The sequence below is a fragment of the Rhynchophorus ferrugineus genome, unplaced genomic scaffold (genome assembly GCF_030347505.1).
Source record: "Rhynchophorus ferrugineus isolate W39M unplaced genomic scaffold, kcgeb_rfMv2 rfM11, whole genome shotgun sequence".
NCBI classification, from domain to species: domain Eukaryota; kingdom Metazoa; phylum Arthropoda; class Insecta; order Coleoptera; family Curculionidae; genus Rhynchophorus; species Rhynchophorus ferrugineus.
The window spans coordinates 26630795-26644243 of record NW_027472590.1 but is presented as its reverse complement, the minus strand read 5'-3'; the positions used below and the strand labels follow the sequence as shown (position 1 = coordinate 26644243).

Sequence of the window (13449 nt, the reverse complement as noted above, 5' to 3'; positions counted from 1 at the left end):
AAGTTGTTGTTTTTCTATCCAATCAGCTGATGTGTGTTGTGTTGAGGTGACAGTTCTTGGCAAGCGATTAAACAAGAACGTAAATGTTTATTTTTAAAAATACTCCTATATAAATTATTTTCAACTTTTTTTCGATAATACAATTAAATTTATAGTGCGGTTTCTATCGAGTTAATTTTTGTCATCGTATGTGTAAGATATAGATTAAGAAAATACGTATTTCTTTTGTACTGCGAAATGACGCAGTTGGTTTAGAACGAAAATTCATTTTTAATAATAGCCTACTTTGCGTAAGTATAACTATTTTGTATTTTTAATTAGTAATAAAGTATAGAATTATTATAACCAGGTAGAAATACCTAGATACGTCCTTGAGTTATTCAAGTTCATTTTGGTCAGGTAGTTCCACACCCTTTGTGTTTGTTGCCAAACAAAATTTACTTGCTTTCAAGGTTTCTATTCCTTTCAAAATATCGTTGGCAATGTTATCATTTCAAAGAGTAATTTACACAATACTTGAAAATCCATGTTTAATAACATTGTCATAACACTAATTTTTAAAAGTTTACTAAATCACGTATTATCTCAACTATAGTATAATTAATAACTTTTATACACGTTTTTACATGTTTACCGAAATAAAATGAGTATATTGTGTTGATTTTTAGAAAAGCACTTTGGTCATATTTTTTAAAAGCTCTGTTTATTTCCATTTAAAATTATAATTTTTTCTTTAGAGATATATTGTTTATTATTTATTATAGTGGCTTATTATACGTTTATTTATAAAATATTGGGAATACTGTCAAACTACTATTACCTACAGTATTAATTAATTTTTAAAATTCTTATAAAATAATTAAAATTAGAACAGACAAACTTTCAAAGTTTCTTTTTCATTGAAAATATTGCTAGCAACGTTATCGTTTCAAAGACTAATTTACACAATAGTTACAAGTCTAAGCTTAATAACATTGGCAATAACACCCTTCAACTTTATTTTAACAAGTCACATCTTATCTGTTGTTGTCTAAAATATAATATAATCAGGAATTTATATTACAAGTATTCATATGTTTACAAAAATTAAAAAATCATTACAGTGGGCTGATTTTTACACAACCATTAGTGCTGTTTATTATTTATTTTTAATATTATATTTTATTGTTTTATTAAAATTATTATTTATTCTTTAGAAATATATTATTTATTATTTGATAGTGGCTTACTAAATATTTATTCTATTTTCTATTACTAAAATGTTCACGAAAGAACACTAAGTAGCGGATACTAAGAATGTTGACAACAAATAACTGATTTTCCTGATGATTTGTTGGGCTATCTAAACGGTGGCCTTATCTAGAAGGAGAATATTTTTTCTTCAAACTGTGTATTTTTCAATACATTTTTATGTCAAATTGGTTATAATGAGAGTTTGGGTGTGTTGTTCACCAGTTTGGGGGGTAATCCATAATTCGTTCTTGAACGTTTTGGGAAAAAGATCTCGCTTTAAAACTGAGAACAGTGTTCATACCGCCCCTTGGCTTATGGTAGACTCAAGCCTCATGTAGAGATTAAACGATGCTCAAAATCTTTCTAAAGTCTCGGATATTGGCGATCACATATGGTGGACAGATGACTATTACAATGTTAATTTCCTCGTCTTCCTTTAGATAATAATGTCGGCCGATTCGCCAAATCACACACGGTCTGAACCAACGTCTGCCATGCAAAATACGGTAACACCCCAGCCAGTTACTGATCCAACAATTTTGGACAGTGTAGCAGGTACACTTTATTTACAGACGAATTATAATCTACGGATGGTGTCTATAATGTTCCAATTTTTAGGATTCATTAATGAAGTAGTTCCGACAACTGGTAATGACACCTTCGACATCAGAGATCAAATACAATGGGCCAGATTTGAAAACCTCGACTGGGACGAATCGAACTTTTCAATAAACAGCGAGACGCAGATTCCGTCAAGTTTAATATTAGTTTTAGGTTACACCACCGGGATACAGGTATGCTTTCGAGCACTTCTGACCGTATGCTTTTTAAAAGATGGTCATTTTAGGTCTGGGCAATACCAGCCAACGGGGAAGCCATTGAGATATTCTCCTGGCGTCACGGTTCAGTAAAATTACTCCGGATTCTACCAACCCCCTATAAAGTGGGTTCTACCAATAAAATAGATGCTTTCGAGCTAAAGAGGCCATTGATAGCTCTGATCGATGTCGTAACTCACGGTTCTTCGGCCAGTTCGCTAAATTTTTACTCGCTAAAAACGGGAGAGCAGGTATAATTTGTGGAAACAATTAGGAATACACGCTTTTAATTAGGACTATTGAACAATGAACGTTTCCGGACATAATAGTTTTGTTTTTGTTTTGTGTAGGTAAAACAAATCAAGTTTAAAAACCAGATCTTGGACGTGCTGGCAAATCGCCGATCTGTCATCATAACTTTTCCCGAAAGAATTGCCGTGTTCGACGCATTTACACTGGAAGACAAACTTTCTCTTACTGGTTGCTATCTCAGTCCAGGGATTCAGCAAAATCCAGTTGCCTTGGGGCCAAGATGGCTTGCATATGCTGATAAGAAATTGATCGCTTCTAGAAGAAGTAGCGGTGGCAATGAAGGTGAAGGCGTACAGGTAAGAACTTTAAAATGTTAAAGTATATGCTTTGTTATTCATAAAGTTATGCTTAAGAGAAATAAAGGGCCTATTTAATAAATTTTCTCTATTGAAGTACAACCAATATTGTCTTAAAAACCTTAAAAGTGAATAGGTTATAAATAAAACTAATGAGTGATTAATGCTTTATTCAAGCAGCTGATGTTAATTAATCATTAATATAGATTAAAACCTCAGATTTTTTACCCAATATCAGGGGTTTTTAGATTTTCTCGTCCCTGTCTTTTCTTTAGCCATCACTATAAGGGATGGATGTTCATTTGGTTCCGTTCAAGATATGACGTCGATATACAGCTCCCTTTTCGCTCAAAATAATCCAAGGCTTATCGTTTGATTAGTTATAGTTAGGCGAAAAGCAATTTCGGCTTTTTATATGTTTTTCAAAGTGAATTTATCTATAAATTCATATATACATTTCAAACACTGATCAATGATATATAAATGATCAATGATATGTACCATTTTGATCGATAACCATTTGCCACTTGTGGTAGAACCAACATTCTGCCGCTGTTGAATCTGAGATTTCTGTATTTAAAGCTGGGGTATGTGATTTTCACAGGATTCCTTTAAGAGATCGTGACAAATTATAATTGAATGGAGCAATATCCTGGGATATACCTGGATACGTCAAAACTTTGCAGTAATTTTCCCTCGCTTTTTGGCGATTCACTAAAGATTTATAGGGCTTAGCGTTGTCCCAATGGAGGACCTTTCCAATTACAATTGTTGAATTATTTTGTTCAATTTAATTCAAACCAATGATTTTGTCAGGTTTGAGCAGTTTATGGTGAGCATTTCTTTTTTCTTTGAACACCATCAAACACTTAAGATCCGACTGTTTGACGTCAATGAGGATTTTTCAACCGTCTGTGAAGTTTCTCTGTGCCGGTCTAATGTTCATCGCCCGTAATATGACCCAATTTACTAGAAATATGAGACGTTAAAACCATCTATTAGGAAAATCTGAAATTATCTATTCTCAGCTTAATATATTTGTGAAATTCAAATACCGTCATTTTTTTATTTTGAGTATTTAAATTATCACTCTGCCTAATTAATGTTAATTACATATTATATCTGTGTATATTGTGGTTATTTTCTTAGTTATTCTTAGTAACTGTCTCAGAATAGGAACGCAGGTCAAATACTCTTGATAATTGTATATGTAAAGTGAAACGTGACGTGACCATTGACCTTTTATTTTTAGAGTTATACGGCTACCGTTCTACATGCGGCTAAATCGTTAGGACGGGGCCTTCGGGAATTGGGAGATGCGGTTGCCTCTAGTTTGACCGGGAATCAAACTTGTAAATTGGGCACTTCGCCGAACAGTCCTCAAGCTGGCGGGTCTGCAGATATTCCTCAGAAGGGAATAGTTACCATTATGGACATCGAGGTATATCGCGTGTGGTCACAATTTCAATGCATATCTAAAAAATGTCGTATTTAGAGCCCCACAACTCAGAATGCAGACGGATCGCTACCTGCCGAATCTGTGGTGGCCCATTTCGTGGCTCACTCGGAGGCAATAGTATGGTTACAGTTCGGACCCTGTGGCATGTTACTTCTAACAGCGGACAAAAGGGGCCACGATTTCAACTTATTCCGCATCAATCCCCATCCACTAGGATCGTCTTTGGCAGCTATACATCACCTGTACACTCTACACAGAGGTAATTGACAGCTCTATATGCAGTGGACGATCTTACATTATAGAACTTAACATAATATTCTGTTTGTTTTTTTTTAAATTAGGGGACACTTCTGCTAGAGTTCAGGACATGTGTTTCTCATTCGACTCTAGATGGGTAACAGTGTCCACACTTCGTGGGACTACTCATGTATTTCCTATAACACCATATGGTGGTAATATTGGGGTGAGAACACACACTACACCTCATGTTGTAAATAAAATGTCAAGGTAATTTGCATTTAAGTATCGAATTATTTGTTTTGATGATATCAACTTACATTTTTAAATTATAGTTTTTTTAATAAGGCCGGGCCGATGTTGTAATGCAATTAGACAAGTTGTGTGTAAAACGAATTAACGAAATTCTTCTTTTTTTAAGTCACATTACCGACCCCTCAAAGTTATACAGATCCGAGTAGTCACCATAGACTCAGTTGAGCCTTAGTAATGTTCCGAATTATTTTGACTTTTTGACTAGCAAATTGCTGCTTATTGGCGTAGACCTGCGAGTTTAGAGTATTCTACAAAAAACGTTTAGCGGCCGATTGACGTCACCTCTGTCTGACCTCTTAACTATACTCTAAAATTGTTCATACAGCGTTCATAGTGTCGTCGATCCATTCATCATTCATCATATCGTTCAATTTGGGTCTAGAGAAATCTATTATCATCGTTATATTTTGTTACTGTTGGAGGTGGCTTCATCAAGCTTTTTGAAGGATCGCAAATTAAACACTTTTTGCAGCACCTGGCGAACTTCATGTAACTTGGTGTCGATCGTTAAGAAGGGGATCCTAAAAGAAAAAATTTGGTAACCAATTGACGTCACCTCTGTGATAGATAACCTTACTCTAAAATCATTCATACAGTGTTCATTGTGCCATCGACAGGTTCATTGATCATCATATCGTTCAATTTGGGCCTAGAGAAGTCGATTATCATCGTTCTGTCACTCTTGTTGTTGTTGCTGGTGATCTCATCAAGCTTTGCGAAGAATTACAAACCAAATGCTTTTGTAGCATTGTCACCTGGTGAACTTCACGTAACTTGAAAAAGTTTAGCGGTTAATTGACGTTGCTTCTGGCTAGATTCATATAAGGTGGTGCATTGCATTTAGGACAGATGGCGTTGTATATGGCCACTAACTTCTTAGTGCAGGCCTAAAATATTTTTTTTACACACGAGTATGATTAACAACAGGTTAAATAGACGCCGCTATAAGCTGCCAACGTCAGCCCGTCCCGATTTAAAAAATCCTAAAGCATTAAATAACCGGTATTACATCTGATTTTTAGATTCCATAGATCAGCAGGTTTGACCGGCGAAGGTCGATCCAACAGCCCGGTATCTATGTTTGACGCACCAGTTAGCACAAATTTTCCATATCATAATCCCCGTTTTGCTCCCTTTCCGCATCCCACGGTCATAAATCCTCTGGCACAATTGAGACAACCGGTGTATATGCAAAATATAGGAACTCCAGCACCACGTCAAGGTATCATCACTTTTCATTTCAAATCTACTCCGAAAAAATATGGGATTTTTATCCTGTAGGTCGTCAAAGACTGACTTCATCATCAGAGGATAATATAGCGCTACGAATCACGGCGTGCTTTGCCCCTGCCCGTGCCTGGATCGATTCCTTGGTGATGCAGAGAGAAACTGCCCTGAACAAGACCATCAAGCCAGTGGACTCTTTGTTTGTGATGAACTGTCACGGGACGTTGGTCCAGTATGACTTAGAACCTCACTGTACCAGTAATATTCCAAAGGAACGAATATGTGATGATTCTCCTATAGAACTAACAGTTATTGCAAAAGCTCAGGTAAAGATCAATCTTGGTTATAAATCATTCAAATTTTATGAGTTATTAATTACTTACAGTGGAGGTTACAACGCCAACCAATGTCAGTTGATAGGCCTCTTCCAGTTCCTCATCAGAATTTGTTATTTGTTAACTCTACTATACCATTGGTTAAGAAAAAGTTGGAAAATGGTTTGAATTAATTAATTTGTGGTTTTATATACAATGTCTATCATTAATTACTTTCAGGTAATGATGATGATTGGTTATCTCAAGTTGAAATTATAACACATGCTGGTCCACACAGAAGACTTTGGATGGGACCTCAGTTTACTTTTAAAACCTATACGACAACCAATGGGTAACTATCACATTTATAAATTGGTATTAGTTATGTTATGTCGTTGAAATGAACATTTTAGAACTCCTATGTCATTAGCTGATGCTCAACCACTAGATTTAAACAGGTCTAAACCAGTAAACATGCCGATTACAAAAGCGAACGCTATCCTTATTGAATCAAGTTCAGCAAGTAGCAGTGAACAGTCATTGTTGGATATCTACAAGAAGAATTGTGAAGAAATGGGTGCTGCTGGAGAACATCAGGTAATTTTATATGTTTGTTATTGCAAATATTGTCGACCCAACTGATTATTATAAACACTATACTGTTCTTGCTTCATTTTGATTCTGATAATACTTTTTTCTCTTGACATTTTACTGCTTCTAGTCTTGGTTCAATTCCTGTCAATTCTTCTACCAATTCTTTCTTGTATTCGTTATATTTTCTTGCAAATTCTCTTCAATTCAATTCTGATTCTCGTTGTCGATGCTTGGTGGTGGTTGAAAAAGCTGGTTCAAGAAACTTCTGTATCCCGATTCGTTCAGAATATCGGGGTGGGAAAAACTCCTCTAACTAGAAACTTCTCGGAACAAGTGCCTTTCGGACTCTTAAGAAATTCTCGAAAATTCCACAATCTGGGGCCTTCTTGATGTTTATAGTTATAGGTGCCATAAGGAATCCTCTACCTCGTCTAACTTCTGACACACTTCGTCTAGCCCCGGTAGTTGAACCCCCGTTATCCGAAAAATTCGACAACGAGCCGATGGTATATAGCTTTTGTTGGACACGTATGTTCTATTTATTTTAGGCTTTTTTTATTTATGTTGTCTCAAGCCATAATTCTTTTAAAAATATTAGGAAAAACAATTAAATAGTCTATTAAATTAGTCCCCTAAACTATACAAAAAAAAATTAATGGAAGCATCATAAGATGTTTCAAGAAGTTAATAGAGCCTTTTAGAGAAAGGTTGCCCAAAATGAGGATTGGTGAGAGTTGAGAGTTGGGCGAAAATGAAAAAAATAACAATCGCACTCTTTCCACGCCTAATATTTTCTTTTATATTGATCTTCTTGGGTTTAAATAAAACTTTTTTTCGCCAGATCCTAAAGTCTCAGTGGTATAATTTTTAGGACACGTAAATGGTTGGGACTGGGGACTCCCAATTATTTAAAATAAAGTTGTGCAAATATATTTCTAATGTGTTGTGTGTTAACACGTTACAGTTGTGCTATTGTTGTAGATTAAGGAGGATTTGGCGGACGCTATGATCGAGTCACCAGGGGTGAGAGAAAGCGGTAAGTATTTATGTTCTACATTCATTGCACCGTTTCAAAATAGCATTGATTACGGTTAGCGTTGGGAACTATCGACTGTTTAGTAATTTCCTACATTTTACTATCGACTGTGTCAGTCGCTATTTTCGGTCAGACTGATTTTACTACTTTTTGCTATCGACTATTTGAGTCGTGTACTACTACATTCGGACCCATTAGTTTCATTCGACTGATTTTTAACATTCTGACTTTGCCGTCCTAGTAGCAACCTTGAAAGTTATGTGCCGATTTATATACATATGGTTTTTGTATTATGATTGTAAATAACAATATATTGTTCATTATTATAGCAGCATTTTACAACTATATTTTTTAAGATTATTTATTAATGTAATAAGGCAAAAAGAACAACATTTTTATTAATAAATAGAAAAATAATTTTGCATTTATGTTATCTCGGCAACTGTTGGGTCTTTTTTTTTTGATTGATTTTTTCGATTCAACTTTCAACGAATAATAATATTGCTAATAATAAATATTCCTTATTAATGATAAATAAAATTATTACTGTATTTGAAAAGGGTGCGATTGTTAAATATTTGATAAAGATTGATTGAGAAAATAGGATACAAATATATAGTGGCTATTACTCCATTCCTCATCACAATTAAGTCAAATATATAAAATATAAATTATCTCTTTCCCAAAGAAAGTTAGAGAAGAAATATGTACATATTCGACTCACTTATGACACGATTGAAAAAAAAATTGAAGTAAGTCCATTTTGGAATGAAATAGAAATTAATCCATTACTTTTATTATATTTTCATATTGTTACTTTTAGAATATTAAAATACAATTAAATATATTTGGAATCATTATTCTAATTCTTTTTTTACACTGTCACTTGCCAATTTAAAATTAACTGATCTGAATTTGTACATTTCTGTCTGTTATCGCTGAATAGAAAAACAGTCGAAGTGTGCATTTGACTGAAGTAGTAATTACTATTTTCAGTCACTATGTTTTTTGCTGTTTCTAATATTTTCAGTAGTTCGATAGTTCCCAACACTACTTACGGAGTTATTTGAAACGGATATATTTTAATATTTAACTTTTTAATATTAGTTTTTTATGTATGCGAATATTCACAAGAACAATTGTTCTAACTTGACAGAATTTTATCAACAAATATATCACAAGCTGACTCTATAGTAAATAAATCGGTCCTTATATACCGCTTAAACTTTTTAACAGGTTTTTTAACAATCCTTCCGTAACGGAAAACATGTTTTGGTTGTGGTTTCTAATCCGCTAAATATTAATGTAAAGATGCAGGAATTAGCCAAAGGCAGGCGACACTGAACACCTAGTCTTTTCCTGTTATGCGATTGAAACACCTCATATATTTGTATCAGGATTTTTTCACTCGCATAAACTTGTTTTGGGCTTCAGCCTTTTGGTTTTAGCACGTAACACTATCGCATTTTCTGCCTCATAACCGTTACTACTGTTCATTGTGCTTTCTGTTCACTTAAATCGACGAGTTACTGGCAGATTGACTCCTTCTCCTGCATGCAGCATGTACCGTTTAGCTAATCCTCATCCCCATTTCGTTTTTCATTTCCTCCAGCTGAATGATGCACATAGTGAAAATAAATTGAAATGTCAGTAACCTGCCATTGGCTTTTTCTGTCTAGGTGGGCGGTGCGTGATTGTGTCTATGAAAGCTCCAGCGCCAACTGCGCGACGTAGCAACGCAGCGCCTTCGCCAATAGCTAAGGTCGTCAATCCCCTAGGGACAGTCGTCACGGTGCAATCGGACGAAGAGAGCGACACTAATATACTTGATGATGTCGTTATCTACGAGAATTGCGACGAGACCCTTTTTCGACCGCTGGTTTCTCCGAAAGCATTGGCTTATTGTAAAACTAGCAACGCACCGACAGGCAATATTATGACTCAAAGTCTTAGGGCCGACACTGAAGTAACGGTGAGAGTTTTGGACAAGTATTCTAGTCATCCGAGCTCTTGGGAGGATCCTAACACACAGGACTTGAAGGGTAACACTAGAGTTATTGTAAGAGAACGAGAGATCACCGATATATTGATTCCTAAGGAAAATGAGACTCCAATAATAAGCACCGACAGGAAGAAGAACAAAAGTAATCAGTTGAAAGATAGACCTGAGAGTATTAAGAGTTCTGACTCTGTTTATAATAAACTAGAGTCGATAAATAGGGAAGTTAAATATGATGTTGATGTCGTTCAAAACAAAAGCTTATGTGCCGAGAAAGATATGTCATCTAGCGTAATCAAACCAGTTCAAGTTCAAGAAATATCCAAGCAGAATAAAAAATCAAAATCAAAGACCAGCACTAGCAAAAAAAGTAGTGACGATTCGAGAAGTAGTTCCGAGCGAGAACAACCTTACACGAAAATCGTTAAAAACGAAGACGTTAAAGATTTAACAGTGGAACAAAAGACAACAAAAGGTAATAAAAAGAAACGCGAAACTTGTAAAAATAGCGAAAGTATAATCGAAGACATGTCGGTAACGGCAACTATTAATTTAAAATCGTCTAAAAATACTAATAAAGAAATTCCACCTACAGATGATTCCAGTTCTTCCACCGACAATCTGAGAGTGAAGCAGGAACTGGAAAAAGAACTTGACGATGTATTCGAATCCACAAAGAAAACCGAAAAAGATCCTGGTACTAAAACAAAGAGGGAGAAAGCTCTGAAAACAGGCAGCAATATCTTAAAAAACCTAGATATAGTCGAGGACATATCATTTCCGGCATTAGACGATAAATTAGTCAATCCAGAGTTTCCCCCGCTAGAAGAAAACTTTTTCTCGTTGGAGAATATACCTAAAGTGGAGCATTTCGAAGATGCCGAGGATTGTGGCCTGCCACTGGAGACCGTTGAGAAATATTTCGCGGAAGAACCTAAGCCACAGTCGAAGGCTTTGGATACCAATGTCAGTGATATAGGATCATCGGATACCGTCAGCACGTCAGAGGATAACATAGATGATCAGAAGGAAAAGATGAAGAAAAAGTCGCCTCTAAAACTAAGGAAATCCAAGGCGAAATTGGGAGTTAAAATCCAGAAGTCGGTCGCTGTCGAATTGATAAGTTCAGTTAAAGATGACGTTGTTGAGGCGGAAATTACATTACCACCTCCGAAGAAATCTTGGAGTAGCATTGTGGCTCAACCGCAAAAAACCCAAGAAGTTATCCAAGACGTCGATTCCATAATAACAGACCAATTTGAAACCTACACCGCTACTATTCCGAAGAAGGTCCATTCCAATGTTACGACTGAAAAGTTACTAGACATAGAGACACCGGAAGAGCGTCAAGATTTCTCCGCGTCATTAAGAGGCAACCTGTTAGATATAGATAAGTCGGAAAATTTCCCTAAAGGCGACAGTAGTGCGGATCTGCTCAAATTAAGTGACAAATCTTCAGACGACGAGAAAAACGAATCTGGAAGTTCCCCGACCGAAACAACAGAGAGCTCTGACGAAGGCAAAACTGTCACTGTCATCACAGCGAGCGTCGTTAAACCTCCAAACAGAACCGGCGGAAAGAAGAAGAAGCGACGATAAATTTTACGATTTAATTCGATCTTAAACATATTTACTAGATTTTAAATAATCTAATATTACTATGGGCTTTAAATATTATAAAAGATCTGTTTGCAGTAAAGTACAAAAATTTTCATGCTTATGTTGTTGCCTATATGACATTTATTGTTTTTTTTACATCGCTATTACACAAAGTCCTAAGGGGGCTGTATAAAAACACATGCATAAAAAACAAAGTCTGTAGATAGATAATGAATTTTAGATATTTAAGATATAAAGAAGCCCTCTATATAAATCAAATATTGTTAAGTATTCAAAAATAATCTTTATATTTTTATTTATAAAGACAAAAAAAATATTTTGTAAATATATTAAGTGTTCAATTTATGTAAGATATGTTTTAATATTATGAATTATTTGTGTAGATTCTTTTATATACACGTCTTTGTTTTTGTAGATTAATTGATTGTTTTAATATGTGATATGTGTGCTATATACAGAGCAATTTTGTGCAACTAACTAAAAATTAAACTTAAATGAAATAAAAATTAACTTCTAACTAAAGACCTGAAAAAAAAATGTTTACTAATAACTTTTCAACTTGGATATGATATACATATACAAAGCGATGTTGCATGATTTTGATTGTTGGCTATGTATAACTTTTAGGTTTATATACTGTCGATTAGAAGTTTGGAGATAACAACAATTCAACTATTTGCTATTGATAAAAGAAATTACATGACGGAAGAAATTTAAACGAATTTATCTTGAATTTAATATTGCTATTATATTTTTACTATAGTATCCAAACTTTTAATATATTACAATGTGTATTAATACAAATCTTTATGTAGCTATTTTAAATGACAAAAAAATTACGCTTATAACTTAGTATTTCTCTCCTATGATTTACGGGTTTTTTCCTTGAAATGTTATCTTACAAGTTTAGTTAGTGTAAATAGAGCGTTGAACGCATAACCTTGTGGTAGGGCACTTTGATAGAACACTAACCAGGCTTCATAAAGTATTTTTGGTAGTGATACATTTAAAATAAAAAAAATAGATCTCATCGAGTTAGTTGTTTTATTTCATTCATTTATATATTACTTGATAGTTTGGAATCATATGTGTGGTTGTCATCATAATCATAGAAGTTTAATGTATGACAACTTCTTGACATAATCTTACCCCCCATGTTCGGGACTTGTTTGTTTTTTACTGGCTTGGCCTCTTGTTATACGAATTGAACGAAAAGAACGATTGTTCTAAACCCAATGCGGGTGAATCTCTGGAGAAACGTCCTCTCAATGTTTAGGGGAAAAAATAATTTCGATTTTTTTTTCGTAATAGATGGATTTAAAGTCGTATTTTGTAATATTTATTCAGTTAAACCATATTATAGCGGGTTTGAAAGGTAACAGGCCATGGAACATCATAAATATAAAGGTAGCGCCAATTATTCACTGTCTAGAATCGAAATTGGTGAAATACAATGCAAGCTTATCGAAAATTGTGTGGTGTTTATGGGGATGAGTGCTTAAATAGGCGCCAGCGTCAGAATTCTTTGTCAGGAATGATCTACTTTGAACAACTAGTCAGATCGAAGCGGACAATTTAAAAGAGATGAAATAAAGAAAAAACCGAAATTATGTTTTCCCTAACCCACATAGTGATTGAATTGCATTTTTAACGTGTTTATTTTCAGGTTGTGAACAACTGAACGCATCAACCGAATTCATATGCAACAACATGGAGGATCTGAGCATAGGCAGTAGTTTCAGTTCGGCTAGCCGCGCGTCACCAACGCCATCTTTTGGGGATGGCCAACTGTTACACTTTCCTGGCGACTCTAGTGGGTCTATGTAATTGGAATTAAAGAGGGCATTAGCATTATCCGCTGGGAAACTGCCAATCGCAAGCACAATTGTGTTAATTTCGGCTCGATTACGATCTCATATCGTAATCAAGACGGTTTATTGCTGAACATGTCGTTATTTTGGGTATTACAAGACATATGTGTAACGCGTG

At 34.9% G+C, this 13449-nt stretch overlaps 1 protein-coding gene across 3 annotated transcripts; it reads left to right on the top strand.

Annotated features, from left to right (window-relative positions):
- Nucleotides 1-16: 16 nt before the first annotated feature.
- LOC143204900 (breast carcinoma-amplified sequence 3 homolog) lies at nt 17-12494 on the top strand. 3 transcript variants are annotated; one of them, XM_076417842.1, is made up of 16 exons: nt 17-290; nt 1674-1788; nt 1852-2027; nt 2081-2302; nt 2402-2659; nt 3912-4100; nt 4155-4377; nt 4460-4625; nt 5693-5892; nt 5952-6223; nt 6283-6394; nt 6452-6563; nt 6625-6808; nt 7787-7841; nt 9521-10315; nt 10436-12494. In XM_076417842.1, exons 2-16 carry the CDS (start codon nt 1680-1682, stop codon nt 11437-11439), a joined length of 4077 nt encoding a protein of 1358 aa, XP_076273957.1. In that variant the 5' UTR covers nt 17-290; nt 1674-1679; the 3' UTR covers nt 11440-12494. The 3 variants fall into 3 exon arrangements, with proteins under 3 accessions (XP_076273957.1, XP_076273958.1, XP_076273956.1); XM_076417843.1 differs by lacking the exon at nt 9521-10315; XM_076417841.1 differs by having other exon boundaries at nt 9521-12494.
- The last annotated feature ends 955 nt before the right edge of the window (nt 12495-13449 follow it).